At 50.6% G+C, this 17,040-nt stretch overlaps 1 protein-coding gene across 3 annotated transcripts in view; it reads right to left on the reverse strand.

Annotated features, from left to right (window-relative positions):
* Window positions 1-16,000, reverse strand: part of STX6 (syntaxin 6) — a 28,967-nt gene extending 12,967 nt beyond the window's left edge. Inside the window, exons 1-4 of one of the 3 annotated variants that reach the window (XM_040407598.1) lie at window positions 15,863-16,000; window positions 12,496-12,665; window positions 3,912-4,006; window positions 728-790 (exon numbers count right to left, since the gene is read on the reverse strand). In XM_040407598.1, coding sequence (XP_040263532.1) covers window positions 728-790; window positions 3,912-4,006; window positions 12,496-12,665; window positions 15,863-15,897 — 363 coding nt within the window. In that variant the 5' untranslated portion in view covers window positions 15,898-16,000. Of the gene's footprint in view, window positions 1-727; window positions 791-3,911; window positions 4,029-12,495; window positions 12,666-15,862 lie in introns of those variants that run through there. The other 2 variants (XM_040407599.1, XM_040407600.1) reach the window with 2 other exon arrangements.
* Window positions 16,001-17,040: the final 1,040 nt, after the last annotated feature.

The raw sequence follows: 17,040 nt of genomic DNA on the forward strand, positions 1-17,040 counted from the left end.
GCAGAATATAGAACATGCTGTGTTTTTCACGCAATGCAGAACTGATGCATGAGAAAAAAAAAAAACGCTCATGTACACAGACCCATTGAAATGAATGGGTCAGGATTCAGTGCGGGTGCTATGCGTTCACGTCACGCATTGCATCCGCGCGGAAAACTCGCTGGTGTGAAAGGGGCCTTACAAGTCCATTAGCAATGTCATTGATTGCTTCTTAAATTGGACACAAAGGCAAATTCGGAATCTGTATAACTGGAAAAATGTGGGTGGCCAATATGCAAGACGACTGTTAACGCAGACAACAGATTGGACTGCTGAGCGAGGTGTGACTACTACTCATTATGGCTCAGCGGTGACCGTGCTCGCGAGGGCATCTTCAGCATTCCTTACAGCTTCAGAAATTAATCTATGGGTTTCCTATGAAATAGGCCCTAGTGTATATGAAATTAGATTCATCAGCCCCAGGAACTGCTGTGATTACATCCGGTATATATGTAACGTTACAAATGCTTGATTGGATCTACCGGTACAGAGGGGACACGCTCTTTAGACTGGTAGAGTAACATATTTTCACTACTTCAAGATACTGTGACTCACACAGAGAAACGTGTAACCCGAGAGCACCGAAAGTGGTGTATTACACCCATACTCCACAGTGTGACCTCTTCCAATTCACCAAGGAGACCCGCACGTCACTAAACAAACAGCGAGAAAAAACACAGCCCCTCACCTGCCGGTTCTTTTTTTCCGCTAGGGCTTGAACAGATGGAGTGGTCATCTGATCCTTCATTTCCTGTACGTGAACACATGGGGAAAAATGTGTTATTGGCCAAAAAGGTCGCCTAAACCTCCGTTAAAACAAAAACAAAAACAAAAAAAAAAAAACACCAAAACCACATGCACAAAGGGGCAGAAGCACTGATCAGATCGCTCGGTCCATTCGGCTTCCATCAGCTCTGCTCATGTATGGGTCTATAGAAAGTCCAGGATGTGAGGTCCATGCAGGGGCAGCTCAGATCTGAAAGGCACTTTATTTTTTTTAGATATGTAAATTTGGTGATAACGGTCAAGGAATAAACTTCGTCAATGGGAAAAACCCATTTAAAGCTGAACCCGGACAAATCCCCATTTCCCCCCCTCCGTCCCCTCTAAGGCTACTTTCCCACCTGCGTTAGGTGCGGACCAGTCTGGTATCTGCACAGACGGATCCGCACCTATAATGCAAACGAAGGAACCCGTTCTGTACGGATCCGTCTGCATAACATAGTCAAAAAAAGTCTAAGTGTAAGTCAAACGGATCCGTCCTGACTTTACATTGAAAGTCAATGGGGGATGGATCCGTTTACAATTGCACCATATTTGTGTCAATGTAAACAAATCCGTCCCCATTGACTTACATTGTAGGTCAGGACGGATCCGTTTGGCTCCGCACCGCCAGGCGGACACCAAAACGCTGCAAGCAGCGTTTTGGTGTCCACCTCCAGAGCGGAATGGAGGCGGAACGGAGCCAAACTGATGCATTCTGAGTGGATCCTTTTCCATTCAGAATGCATTGGCGCTGAACTGATCCGTTTGGGGCCGCTTGTGAGATCCCTGAAACGGGTCTCGCAGGTGGATCCAGAAACGCCAGTGTGAAAGTAGCCCAACATGAACATTTCATGCTCCGACGCTCTCCCTTGCCCTGCGCGGTATGGAGCAGGCAAGGGCTGTTTATTTATATTTTCACACTGCTAGGAGGAGGTTTCCGCCTAGCAGTGTTGCTGGTGACGTCACCGGCACTGATGGGCGGCCTTTAGTGCTGCCCTAGCAGTTTTACAGGTCCCGGTATGTCACCGCATCGTCATAAAAAGCCTTTGGCCTGCGCAATTCATATCAGGGGGGGCTGCCTGGGTGAAAATGGGGATATGTCCGGGTTCAGGGTTGAACCCCTTTAAATGAGTGTATGTGTTCTTGGGTCACACTATTACAGTCCATTATAATAACGTTGTGGCTGCCAGTGTATTCTATAGTGTCTTACAAATATCTAAAAGAGCTTGCATGAGCCCAGAAACAGCACCACACCTGTCCATAGGCAGCAGCTGGTATTGCAGCTAAGACACATTCAAGTGTATGTGGCTGACCTATATCGAATATATAAAGCGGAGTGTATGTGTGTATGTCCGCATTTACAATCACAACATTTTGCACAGCCGCCTCCTGTGACTCGGGGAATGTCATAGACTATGTTTTGAGTGGAAATTTTCACCCCGCGCTTTCCAATTATTTGCCACAAAAAACTGTTAGTAACCTAAGCGCCAAACTCCGGGAGCCATTGTCTGTTGTGGCAGTTAGCCTGGATATTCATCAGAGTGCATATAGCAACCAATCACAGCTCAGCTTCTTTTTTGCTACAGGTCATCAATATGAGCTCTGATTGGTTGCTATAGGCAACGAAGGACATTCTTAGTTAGGGCTGTAACGATTAATCGACTTTATTGATAATATTCGATAACAGGATTCGTTGTCGACGAAGCCAGTTATCGAATAAATCGCCGATTTGTTGCTATGCGGGCGGTTTACTTTAAATCAGCGCATCTTTATTTTACCTTACAATGAAGCTCCAGTAACAGGCAGAGCGGACGGCGGCGTAACGTCACTCACTCACGTGACTGCTCCGCCTCCTTCATTCATAAAGTGGGCGGAGCAAGTGCGTCACGTGAGTGAGTGACGTTACGCCGCCGCCCGCTTTGCCTGTTACCTGAGCTTCATTGTAAGGTAATAAAGATGCGCTGAGTAAAAGTTACTGCCAGAATAGTCTGCTGTGAGCAGCGGGGCCGGGGCTGTTATGGGGAGGGGGATCTGTGCACTGTTATTGGGAAGGGGATCTGTGCACTGTTATGGGGAGGGGGGATCTGTGCACTGTTATGGGGAGGGGGGATCTGTGGATGACACATATAGCATAAGATGCTATATAGTGTCATCCACAGATCCCCCCTCCCCATAACAGTGCACAGACCCCCCTACCCATAACAGTGCCATCCACAGATCCCCTCCATAACAGTGCCATCCACAGATCCCCTCCATAACAGCGCCATCCACAGATCCCCCCCATAACAGCGCCATCCACAGATTTAAGGGGTAGGGATCACTCTTATCGGAGATACTGTCGATATCTTTTAACGACACACAGAAACACTAAATTAAATAGATGAAATATACCTGTGTGAAGCCGGGTCCTTCTGCTATAATAATATATATATATACACACACAAGGCGAGTCAAAAGTCGCAGGACACCCTTTTATTTCAGAAACAAGAGGAAAAAATTTAATATCTGAATACCCCAGCAAGTAATGGGTGAGGGGGGCCTATCTTTTAGGCTACGTCTGGAACATGGCCTCCATCTTGGGTCATGTACTTTCTGTGTTGAGATCTTTTGAACCACAAGATATATTGCAAATCTGATTGCGGCAATCGATTTCTGAGAAAAATACTGGTCTTCTTTGATATGCTACATGACCCCATTGCCATTAGAAAAATTTGCCCTTGATCCAATATGGCGGCTTTCAAGATGTCGGCCATGTTTCAGACATAGCCTAAAAGATAGGCCCCCCTCACCCATTACTTGCTGGGGTACTGAGATATTTATTTTCCCTTTTGTTTCTGAAATAAAAGGGTGTCCTGCGACTTTTTACTCACCCTGAAAAAAAAAAATATATATATATATAATAATTTATTTTTTTATTTATATAAATTGCAAATAACATTTGCTATACTTCCGTGAGACCCACAGGTAACACTGTGGAAGGGCTGAGCTGGCCCAACAGACTATGCTGTATACAGTCCCGTGAAGGATACTATAGAAATGTAGCTGCCTTTTTGGACCCCTTCACACGTGAGCTGCAGGTATAAGGTAATCTAATCTGTGATTCTCACCTTAACACACTGCCGCGTTTCACTGATGAAAGCTTTTCTCTGCCTCATCTCTGCAGGATTCAGACTGAACTTGCGGGGATTGGCTTCTACAATACGTGACTGGAGTTAAAGAAATCTTTGTGAAAAGTTAAGGTGGGTTTACACTGCCCGACTGTCAAGACAGACGTTCCTATGAATCTTCATTCCCGATAACCTGCCCGTCTAAAGGCACGGCAGATCACCCAATGAACGATGGAAACGCTTGTTCATTGGGCGAAACTCCCGTTGATGCATACATGTAAGGGTCCATTCACAAGTCCACGAAATGGATCCGGATCCGTTCCGCAACGTTGCGGAACGGATCCGGACCCATTCATTTTCAATGGGGCCGGGAAAGATGAGGACAGCACACAGTGTGCTGTCCGCATCCGCACATCCGATCTGCAAAAAAATAGAACACTTGCGGACGCGTGAATGGAGCCTAAAATGAGCGTTTCCGGGCGGCAGATCGTAGTGTCTAAGCGGTGCTGTGCCATGCAGAAAGAATGCCGCTGTATGAGGACGAGAGATAGCAGCCGCCATGATTCGGCCTCATACAGTGGAGGGGATCGCTGCACGTAAACAGTACTCTTCACCTCCGCTGAATCAAGCAGCCAAATGTCAAGTAGGAACGCTTCCTTCGCGATAATTGGCGGCTGGATGGAGTGTAAACCCAGCATTAATTGAACAAATGGCTTTTGTAGCATTGTCAACCTACATCTTAGCAGCTGATGGAGACTTCCACCATGTGTCCTTCTCCTGGAGACACATCACTTCTCAGTGCTCCAGCTACATCTTCTATGCGTTTCATTATGTGATGGGGTCGTCTCTTGGTAGTCTGCTCTCCCAGTCACTGCTGGGACATGCACTGGAAATATTGGGAGAATACCTATTATAGTAATGGAAGTGTCCCTGCTTGGAGTGGGGTCTATCCAAAATATATCCTGGGCAATCAAATAAATTTGGCTGTTCTACAGCTTCCAATAGGCTGTTATAGCCTGACTTTCTAGTGCCTGGGTCCCATCAGTAAACTATAGGTAACGGTTTACTGCACGCTATCAGGAAATCGGGGTTAGGGCCTATTCAGACATCTGTATTAAAAATCGTCCATGTGGTGCCTGCAACACACAGAGGACTTTTGAATATGGCTGTTAGGTCCGTGTGTCCACGTAAGACACGGATCTGGGGCCCACCAGAGACAATGGTACAATTCATTGTCTGCAATGATCTCCAGATCGAATCCATACCAAAATACAGTAGCAACCTGTTGTACATACGGACAGCACGCAAGCAAATAAGGCCAGTTTGTTAAAATATCACTTACTGCATTCACATGACCGTCCGTAGTTCGCGCTCTGCAAAATGCGGCTCTGTAGAAAATACAGATGAGGTCCGTGTGTTGCAGCCATTGTTTTGTGGACAAATTGCAACAATGCCTATTCGGAGAAGAATAGGACGTGTTCTATGTTTTTTTGCAGGAATGCGGAATGGACATACGGATAAGAACAGCAGAGTGCTGTCCGCATTTTTTGCATCCCCATTGAAATGAATGGGTCCGCATCTGATCCGCAAAAAATGTGGATCAGATGAGGAACAAAAACACTGTCGTGTGACTGTGGCCTTAAAGGGGTAATCCCATCTCAGACAATGGGGGCATATCGCTAGGATATCCCCCCCCCCATTGTCTGATAGGTGCAGGTCCCACCTACAACAAGAACGGAGCGGGGAGAGCTGTGGCTGGAGGACACCGGATATCCCGGGGTCCGTCCATCACCAAGTGCTGCTCCCATAGAAGTGAATGGGAGCGCACCGCGCATGCACTCGGCTATTTTCGGCGGCCCCATAGAAATGAATGGAGAGTGGCTGCGCATGTGCAGTGAGCCCTCCGTTCATTTCCCTGCTCCGTTCTTATTGTAGGTGCGGGTCCCAGCGGTGGGACCCGCACCTACCAGACAATGGGGTCATACATTGTCTGAGATGGGAAAACGAGATTTTTGTATAACTTACCAGTAAAATCTCTTTCTCGCTCTTTCCTTGGGGGACACAGAAGACCTTGGGTATAGCTCATCTCCCTAGGAGGCGTGACACTAAGTGAAGACTGTTAAGCCCCTCCTCCCCAGCTATACCCTCAGCCTGGAGAGAGAGACTGCCAGTTGCGTGTCCAAGTAGTGAGAAAAGGCAAAGTCCAAAAAGTGGAACCAACAAGCCAACTACCCAAAGGGTAAAACAAACTCGGAAACAGTCAGAGAAGAACAAAGAATGGGTGGGTGCTGTGTCCCCCAAGGAAAGAGCGAGAAAGAGATTTTACTGGTAAGTTATACAAAAATCTCGTTTTCTCGCCCAGTTTCCTTGGGGGACACAGAAGACCTTGGGACGTTCAAAAGCAGTCCAAAGGGGGAGGGACCACAGCACCAAGGCGAAGCACCCGAAGGCAACAAAAAACCCGCCGCCTGCAGACCAGGCGGCCCAAGGCAGCATACGCCGAAGGCCGAGTATGCACCCTGTAGAACTCGGTAAGGTGTACAAGGAAGACCAGTGACCACCTTACAAATGCATGGCCGAAGCCTAATGCCTCCGGCCCAGGAAAAACCGACAGCTCTGGCAAAATGAATGGTGACACCAAAAGCAGAACCCTGCCCTTGGTGCGACAACCACAGCAAGAGCCACACTGAGAAAGCGGAGGAAAGCCACCCTGGAGGCCCTCAACCCTTGCGCGGACCTCCTGGGAACACAAGAGACCGAACGTCGACAAGAGTCGGAGATCTCCAAGTAAAAAACTGCAAGGCCCAAACAAACGTCCAAATCGGTGAAGTGTCCGTTCCCGGGGGTGGGAAGGGGAGGACGACTGCCTCAATGAAATGAAGGACAAACATCACCTTCAGAAGGAAGGAAGAGACGGAATGGAGAACAGCCCTGTCCTGGGGGAAGACAGAAGGCTCGGAACAAGAAGGGCCGCCACTCAGGCACCAGTCAGAGACACGATGGCTACAGAAACCCAACCGTACAGGACAGAAGGAGTACAGAGGACTTCTGTAACGACTCCAAGGAAAAATTGGAGCGCCAAGAGCCCAGTATGTGGTTCCCAGGACGGTAACGGAGGGCAGTACAAAGGAACCCAAGAGCCGCTCCATGGAAGAAGTTCCTGACAGGCCCAGAGGGTCGGGGAACGCTGAAAGAGGAAGGACAGGAACGACACTTGATACCTCAAGCAACGGAGTCCCAGCCCCAGGGCCGGGCTGGAGAAAGACAGAACCATGGAGAGAGAAAGGCAGAGTGGGGGAACGCCCAGCTTCCCACAGAACCCCAGGTAAAGTCCTAAGTCCTACCACAGATCCTGGACGAAAACTCGGCTAGAAGCGAACACTAGCGAGCTCACTAGAGTCGCCTGGGCAAGCGGGCGAAAACCCAATGATCAGTAACACGGGCAGAACGGTCAGTAGAACTGGTCCCGTCGGCCCCGAACAATGTTGTCCCGTATCCACCCGGAGTGGGGGAGCAGACGGACAGGAACCGAAGGGTCCGCCCAGCAACCGCCCGATGCCAGGACAAGACAGGCTAAAGCCCAAGCCGATGTAGCCACCACAGGAAGACGGACTAAAGGGTAGTCCTCCCAAGTTACCGAGAAGGTAAATCCATAGCAGAAACATTGCCTAGAATGGAAAAAACGCAATCTGCATCCAGCGGGAGGACAGAACGCGGTAGACCCGTTAGATAGGTACACAGCTAGTACAGTCAGTGTGGACAAGACACCAGAACCATCCACCTGAACAACCATGCTCTTCCCAGAGGGGAGGGCAGAGAAGGAACATCCTCTGAAGCGTGGCCGGAACAGAAGCCACATCGGAGAGATCCGTACCGAGTGGGAGCCAAACAGAACCGGCGAGAAAAGGCAGTCGAGACAGAGGCTGGGATAACACCCTCCAAAAGAAAGGAGGAGTGGGCATAGAGAAGCCATAGGACAGCTCAAAAGCAGGACCCCGCTACACTGAGACGCCCCGTTCACCGCTTCGCAGAAGGCGAATATCCTGAAGAACTCAAGGTGGATGTCCTCCGGACCTGGGTAAGCGAGCACCCAAGAGAAGTTGGGTGACCTTTCCCAAGAAGAGCGGCCCGAACCTGGTAGAAGGAAATAGTAGTAGGCGAGGGGACCGTAGTCCCACCAGAGCCAACATAGAATGCGAAGGGCGCTGCAGACAGCACTCTCGACCATGTGACCACTAGCGCAGGGAAACAATGCTGCGGGAAGACGAATGAGCACCGCCCAGCTCGGAGCAGTAGCGAGCAGGTAGAGGCCGTCTACTTATCTATAAGGCATTCATTTATTGTTTGTTGGACAACACCTTAGGCTTACACAGGTGGACAGAATGATCTCTTTAGAGAATAGTGCAAGGCTTGCTGCAAACACCGTCTCCCAAGAGAAAAAAATATGTCGCAGGAGGAAAGGAGGGATACGTACGAGTAGCCCCGTAAGCAGTGAGAAGGCCAACCCACCTACGGGACGAGAAGGTATACACGGCCCAACAACGCACAAAAACGTCCACTCACTGCCAAAATATCACTCAGCGAAGGCCAGCCAGAGTGCCACAGTATCTACCTGGCAAACTGCAGTCGGCAAGGGTGCAAAAGCCCGCCCCAAAAAAAAAAAAAAAAAGGGGGGAATGCCCAAGGCCGTACCTACGTCAGAGAAGTAGGGCATACCATACTTCGCCCCGAAGGGCGCCATGCACATAGCCACACAGTATCCAGCAGGAATGCAGGAGGTCCACCTAGTGAAAGGGGGGCATGCACAGGGCTATCCTAGCATTAAGTGAGTGTGCAACAACTCACCCAACACCGAAACTTCGTGAGAGTGTAACTACTCCCAATGAAGGGGAACATGTGCAAGTCCAATACGGCACATACAAGGACAGCCTTGGATCTCGTGAGCGTGCAAAATTCCGCCCATGGAATGAGGGATGGTCACGCACAAGGCCAGCACGGTATCCAATGGGAGCGCAAGCGTTCCACCCATGTTAGAGGGCCATGCTCAAGGCCAGCAACGTATCCGGTGAGAGTGTAGTATGCCGCCCAGAAAAGAGGGGGGGGGGGGGGGGGGGTCATGCACACGGTCAGCATCGCATCCAGGGAGAGTGCGATCAGTCGGTGAGAATGTGTGCATGTCACCTGAAGGAGGCGTGCCCATGGCCGGCAGCGAATCCAGTGAGAGTGCGTACACCGCCCACGGAAGAGGGGTCATGCATATGGCCGGCAGCAGATCCAGTGAGAGTGCAAGCACCCCGCCATGTATGGGGTTCATGCACATGGCCAACAACGTACCGGCGAGAGAACATCACCGACCGAGGGAGTGTATGAATGCCGCCACAGGGAAAATCCAATGAGAGTGCATCATACCACCTATGGAAAGTGGTCATGCACATGGCTGGCAGTGAATCCAGTGAGAGTGCCAAATGCCGTCCACGGAAGGGAGTCATGCCTATGGGCGTCAGCGAAATCAGAGAGTGCAGCATTCCGCCTATGGAAGGGGGTCACGCACATGATCGGCAACGAATCCAGTGAGAGTGCAGCGTTCCACCAATGGAAAGGGATCGTGCACATGGCCAGCACCGTATCTGGTGAGAGTGCAGTATTCCGCCTAAGAAAAAAGGGGTCATGCACAGATCGCAACGAATCTAGTGAGAGTGAAGCGTTCCGCCTATGGAAGGAGGTCGTGCACACGGCCAGCACCGTATCCGGTGAAACTGCAGTAGTCCGCCAATGAAAGGGGGATCATGCACAAGGCCAAACCGTAGCCAGGGAGAGTACAGTATCCCGCCCAGGAGGGGGGTCCCGCACATGGCAGTACCATAACTAAAGAGGGTGACGAATGCTGCCTACAGAAAAGGCCGCATGCACTTGACCAGCGCCGTATCGTGAGAGAGGGCTAGAAGGGTAAAATGACCCTGGCAGCGCCGCAGCCGGGGAGTGCGACATGCCGCCTAGGGAAGGGGGGCATGTACTGACATGAGGCTGCAGCGTCCTGCGCAGCCCACAAGTTATATATATAAAAAAATTCTTTTTTTTTTTTTTTTTTTTTATATATATATATATATATATATATATATATAACAGAAAAGGGGAGCCACCTACAGGGGCACTGGGGGGTTCCATACAGGCCCATCTGAAGCCGGCCTGTACCCAAAGGGTTAAACAGGGATCCGGCCAGGAGGGCGGCGCTGCGATCCCCTGGGGGCACCCATACAGGCCATCTGAAGCCGGCCTGTACCCAAAGGGTTAACAGGGATCCGGCCTGGAGGGCGGCGCTGCGATCCCCTGGGGGCGGGGGAACCTCCCGGCGGGAAGAATTCCCGCCTGGAGAAGTTCCAGCCCCCTCCAACAGAGGCCTAGTAATTGTAGGCCGTGAAGCCGGGGCCTAAATTATTAGCGGCGCCCGGCTGACCGGGGCCGCACAGTATTCAAGTACCGGCCGGGGAACGAAGCGGCGCATGCACATGCCGGCCGCGGGTGCCCACCCCGCGGGCCGGAAGAGGCGGGGACCCGGATAGAGCGCCGGGATCGCGGTCGTAAAGCCTGCGGTGCCCGGCCGACCGGAATGTTCCGACGGTCGGCCTGGGGCTGTTGAAGCATAGCGCTCATATTGCAGGCCGCGGGTGCCCACCCCGCTGCCCAGAAGCGAGGACCCTGCGCTCGGCAGCCATTTTACCCATGGAGCGGGCCCTGGCTTATAACAGCGCACCATGTGGCCAACAGCCACAACCACCTTGCCCTTGGGCCGGTGCCCGTGAGGGCAGAGGAGGGTCAGGAGCAGCAAGGCTCTGGCCCTGAAGCAGTAGCCGGTAAGAGGGAGGGGGACCCCGAGACCGGGTGCCTGTGAGGGTGGGACGCCTGCATAACCCCTCAGTCAGGGGCAGCTAGTTGCGGACCTCTGCAGCTCCCCAGGCATTCTTCTTGTAGGGAGAAGGGTGCCAATGACCTATGGAGGCCAGGAGAGAGGGAGCAGAATGTCGCCCTGCGGCAGCCCAGGGGCCAGCCTAGGTCTAGCAGGGACAGAAGGGTCCATAGGCCCAGTATAGGGTCAGGCACGCAGGAGACCGGGGGGGGACGGGGACGTTGGGCTGGAGCAGCCAATCTCTCACCATAGACGTCTTCACCCTCGGTCCGTTCCAGCAGGGTCGCCCCTTCAGCTACTGGCACCGTAGTGGCAGGACGCTGGAAGGGGGACTTGGCGTGCGGGCGACCCTTGCGCTGGCGGGATGTAGGGGAGCTGGGCTGCCCTGATCCACCTTGCCTTCTGTGGGGGAGGCAGCCGTGCGGGTGACCGGCACTGGCGCAGCTCAACCCCGGGAGAAACAGAGAGGTCTAGTGCGTCTCTGTTGTCCCTGATGATCTGGAACAAAAAGAAAAGAAAAAAGTAAAAATCTAAAATTTAAACAAGGAGAAACCAGCCCTGCAGAGCAGGGAGTGTCTTGCCTCCTTGGACACTAAGCAAAAACTGGCAGTCTCTCTCTCCAGGCTGAGGGTATAGCTGGGGAGGAGGGGCTTAACAGTCTTCACTTAGTGTCACGCCTCCTAGGGAGATGAGCTATACCCAAGGTCTTCTGTGTCCCCCAAGGAAACTGGGCGAGAAAACCCCTTTAAAGCTTATACTTTACGGTCAAAATCTGGAGGTTCAATTAAGCCTAATGAAGCAACACTACTGCCATCTCATCTACAAGGCACAGGGCACATGGAGTTTTTCACTGCTGTGGGAATTGTATGGATTAAACCTAGTTCACACGTCAGAGTTTGGTCAGTGATTTCTATCAGCCAAAAACCAGGACTGGAGCCTACACAGAGATAAGCTATAATGGAAAGATCTGCACCTGTTAGGTGTTTTTGACCTGCGCCTGGTTATGGCTCACAATCGCCGATGGAAATCACTGAAGTGTGAACTAGGTCTTAGCAGTGATTGACATAGTGGATGATATCCATGATGAAACCTCTGTAATCCAGCTCTGTTGCCTTTCATTGAGGGTGGCTCAGTGGTTAGCATTGGTGCCTTGCAGCGCTGAGATCCTGGGTAGGAATCTGACCAAGGACAACATCTGCATGGAGTTTGTCTGGGTGTCCTCCCGCATGCCAAAGACATACTGATCGGGGAAATTAGATTGTGAGCTCCTCTGGAGACAGCGAGGCGTGATTATGTCTGTAAAGAGCTGCGAAATATATCAGCGGTATATAAGTGGTTAAAATAAATACATTGGGGGAGATTTATCAAACTGGTGTAAAGGAGAACTGGCTTAGTTGCCCCTAGCAGCCAATCAGATTCCACCTTTCATTTTCCAAAGGAGCTGAGAAAAATGAAAACTGATTGGTTGCTATGGGCAACTGAGCCAGTTCTACTTTACACCAGTTTGATAAATGACCCCCATTAAGTCCATTGAAATTGCAGGCAACGCTGGCTGATTAGGGAGAAATTATCCGCATGTCCCACTACTATCCCAAAGCAAGGAAGGATCATTTCCAACCCCTACATCACTTATTATCGGAAGTAACATCATGTTCAGAATTCCCCGACACTAAAGGATATTGATGGTCTCATCAAGATCTTCCAGATCCCATTCAATGCTCCTCAGGTTATTGCGCAGCTCATTGGTAGTCCAGTCCAGTTCTTCTCGAGTAGCAATGGAGGGGTCCTGGAGGAGATCAGTCCACCTCTGAAATAAGCCTTGGGCCGTGTTCACTGCTTTTTGCACCTCCCTAAAATAAAAATAAAAAACACAGAAAATTCAGTATCCTGGAATAAGATCACAGGATCCACAGGACCGTATGTGTTTTTTGCGATCCGCAAAAAAAAACGGATGGCATCCGTATGCTATTTGTTTTTTTTTGTGGGTTCATTGCAACAATGCCTAAAACGGACATATTTTTTTTGCGGGGCTACGGAACGGACATACTGATGCGACGGTGTGCTGTCCGCATTTTTTGCGGACCCATTGAAATGAATGGGTCCACATCCTATCCGCAAAAAAAAACAAGACACGGAAACAAACGTTCGCGTGCATGTAGCCTAATGATGAGGTTTTTCAGTAAATAATGCAATGCGGCGGTGCAGTGTAATTACCACGGCTCATCCCATTCAAATGAATGGAAGTTGTTGTAATTACACTGCACTGCCGACTGCTGGGCCCCCCACCGATCACAAGAAGAGGGCCCCCCTTCACCCCCGAATTGAATGAAGCGGCAGGTTGGGTATGCACACTGCTGCTGTATTCATCTCTATGGAAGTTCTGGGAATAGCCGAGTGCTGTGCTCCGCTTCTCTACAGATGAATGGGGGGGGGGGGGGGGGGGCAGAGAGTGCGCCCAGTCTGCCGCCAACTGGCCTCCACTTCGAGGGCCTGCCTAGGACCACAAGTCCCCAAGACTGTAAGCTCTTATGGGCAGGATCCTCTCTCCTTCTGTGGCATTTGTCTTAGGGCTCATACACACAAACTTATTTTTTTTCTGTGTCGTCTTTTTTGTTTTTGCAGCCCGTATGTGAAACCATTCACTTTACTGTGGCCACAAAAATATGGAAATGACCCCGTGTCCATATGTCCGCATGGCCGTTCCGCAAAAAAATAGAACGGACTTGCAACACTTTTTGGAAGTAAAAAGTGCCGCAAGTCCCCTTTTCTGTCCAGCCGTGCAACAATTTTGGTTCGCACCTTATACGCCAGTTGGGCATGACAGGGACCGTGTCGGTGCTGGGACTCCAGCCCCGGCAAATTTACTTACATTTACGCCTGGAAACTGGTGCAAATGGTATCCAAAAACTACACATGCCAGGGGCTGGCGTCCTTTTTACTCTAGGCGCACGGACTGCCACAGATGTGCCTAATTTATGAAGAGGCGCGCGACTCAGCCTAAGGCCTAGTTCACACGAACGTTTTTTTTGCGGGTGTACGGGCCGTTTTTTTGTCTTCCGTATACGGTCCGTATACTGAACCATTCATTTCAATGGTTCCGCAAAAAAAACTGAATGTGTTCCGTATGCATTCCGTTTCCGTATTTCCGTTACGTTTAAAGATAGAACATGTCCTATATTTGGCCGCAAATCACGTTCCGTGGCTTCATTAAAGTCAATGGGTCCGCAAAAAAAACGGAACACATACGGAAATGCATCCGTATCCGTTTCGTTTTTTCTGAACCATCTATTGAAAATGTTATGCCCAGCCCAATTTTTTCTATGTAATTACTGTATACTGTATATGCCATACGGAAAAACGGAAACACAACGGAACTCAAAAACGGAACAACGGATCTATGAAAAACAGACCGCAAAAAACTATAAAAGCCATACGTTCGTGTGAACTAGGCCTAAGGGTACTTTCACACTTGCGGCAGAGGATTCCGGCAGGCAGTTCTGTCGCCGGCAATCCGGACACAAACGGATGGCATTTGTCAGACTGATCCGGATCCGTCTGACAAATGCATTGAAATACCGGATCCGTCTCTCCGGTGTCATCCGGAAAAACGGATCCGGTATTTATTTTTGTTGCATTTTTAAAGGTCTGCGCATACATTTTGCCGGAACACTTAATGCCGAATCCGGCACTAATACATTTCAATAGAAATTAATGCCGGATCCGGCAAGTGTTCTGGATTTTTTGCTGGAGATAAAACTGCAGCATGCTGCGGTATTTTCTACGTCCAAAAAAACATAAGAGGGACTGAACTGATGCATCCTGAACGGATCGCTCTCCATTCAGAATGCATTGGGATATGTTGTTTTTCAGTATAGAGCCCCTAGGATGGAACTCAATGCCGGAAAAGAAAAACGCTAGTGTGAAAGTACCCTAAATTAGACAAATCTAGAGGCAGCGTAAAGGGGAAAACTAAGATCGGCGTAAAAATCCAGTCTTAGTATATGTGCCCCACTGGGTCTGTCAGTGGTTTTTCACGGACCACTGGTAGGAGATGCTCTAAGGCCTCATTAACATGTCCGTGATGACATCCGTGACAGGATGGTCAGTGGTTCATCTATAAAGATCTCCGGGAGGAATCCGTGTGTCTGTTTTTCACTCTCCATGTGTCATCCACATCCCACGGATGCTGCTAGGCTGAAAATGAAACAATTTCCGAAAAATCTTCTAGCAACGATCCGTAAAAAACAACGGACCAAACACGGATGCAATCCATGTTTGGTCTGTGGTTTTCACGGGTCCATAGACTAAATTGTGCATGAGGGATCTGTAATAGTGTTGAGCGAACTTGTGTTTTAAGGCGTCTAAAGTTCGGGTTATCGAAGAATTGTGTTATGGATTCCGCAACCATGGACCATAACGGAATTTAGAATCCATAACGCGATTCTTCGATAACCTGAACTTTAGACGCCAAAGTTCGCTCAACACTAATCTGTAACCATGGGCGAAAAATTGTGCAAGCTTCTGTGGTTGTCACCGCAGTCCGTAGAAAACCGCTGACGTGTGAATGCATACATTAAAGTCAATGGATACCTGAGCGGTATGTGGAGACCACGGAGAGCCCACGTGTACTGTATCCACAAGGGGGAGAGTTATCAAACTGGTGGAAAGTAGAACTGGCTTAGTTGCCCATAGCAACCAATCAGATTCCACCTTTCATTTTCCAAAGGAGCTCTGAAAAATAAAAGGTGGAATCTGATTGGTTGCTATGAGCAACTACACCAGTTTTGATAAATCTGCCCCACTATGTCCATCACAGACACCACGATCCTCTGTCAATGGCGCATCATATCAGTCAGTGATGGCTACTGGCGGTGAGGACAACGGCCTGGTCTCCTCATGTCCTCAGGACCGGCCACCTGTAGGAATCCCTTCACTCTCCGGCCCTCCCAGCCTCCATTCTGTCCTATGGCAACCATCACACAATGCCCTCAGCCCGTCACCATCTCCCCGCCACGGGCGCACACAGAGGCCGGAGCGCCGCTCTCACCCCTTCACAACGAAAAACGGATCCTCCATAGACATGGCGCCGGCCCGCTCTCCTCCCCGCTCCGGTATCCGCTTCTATTACCAGCAGGCTGCGGTCTATGGCTCTCCCCGCACACCCGCTGGAGACAGAGGACGGGCCGCCCCGGATGTCGTCACTTCCAGCCTGTGTCCTCAGCATGGAGCGGCCGGGAGAGACGAGGGGACTAGTGGGAGCGACGGAGGCTGTGTGACCAGTGTGCACACAATAACCGCAGCCGTATACTGTCTGTGTGCACACGATAACCGCAGCCCTGTACCGCCTGTGCACACAATAACCGCAGCCGTGTACCGTCTGTACACACAATAACCGCAGCCCTATACACACAATAACCGCAGCCCTATACCGCCTGTGCACACAATAACCGCAGCCGTGTACCGCCTGTGCACACAAAACCGCAGCCCTGTACCGCCTGTGCACACAATAACCGCAGCCCTATACCGCCTGTGCACACAATAACCGCAGCCCTATACACACAATAACCGCAGCCGTGTACCGTCTGTGCACACGATAACCGCAGCCCTATACCGCCTGTACACACGATAACCGCAGCCCTATACACACAATAACCGCAGCCCTATACCGCCTGTGCACACGATAACCGCAGCCGTGTACCGTCTATACACACGATAACCGCAGCCCTATACCGCCTGTACACACAATAACCGCAGCCCTGTGCCGTCTGTACACACGATAACCGCAGCCGTGTACGTCTGTACACACAATAACCACAGCCCTGTACCGCCTGTGTGCACAATAACCGTAGCCCTGTACCGCCTGTGTGCACAATAACCGCAGCCGTGTACCGCCTGTGCACACAATAACCGCAGCCCTATACTGTCTGTGTGCACAATAACCGCAGCCCTGTACCGCCTGTGCACACGATAACCGCAGCCCTGTACCGCCTGTGTACACACAATAACTGCAGCCCTGTACACACAATAACCGCAGCCCTGTACACACAATAACCGCAGCCCTGTACTGTCTATACACACAATAACCGCAGCCGTGTACCGCCTGTGCACACAATAACCGCAGCCCTGTACCGCCTGTGTGCACAATAACCGCAGCCGTATACCGTCTGTACACACAATAACCGCAGCCCTGTACCGCCTGTGTGCACAATAACCGCAGCCGTGTAC

Source organism: Bufo bufo, chromosome 9 (genome assembly GCF_905171765.1).
Source record: "Bufo bufo chromosome 9, aBufBuf1.1, whole genome shotgun sequence".
Taxonomy (NCBI): domain Eukaryota; kingdom Metazoa; phylum Chordata; class Amphibia; order Anura; family Bufonidae; genus Bufo; species Bufo bufo.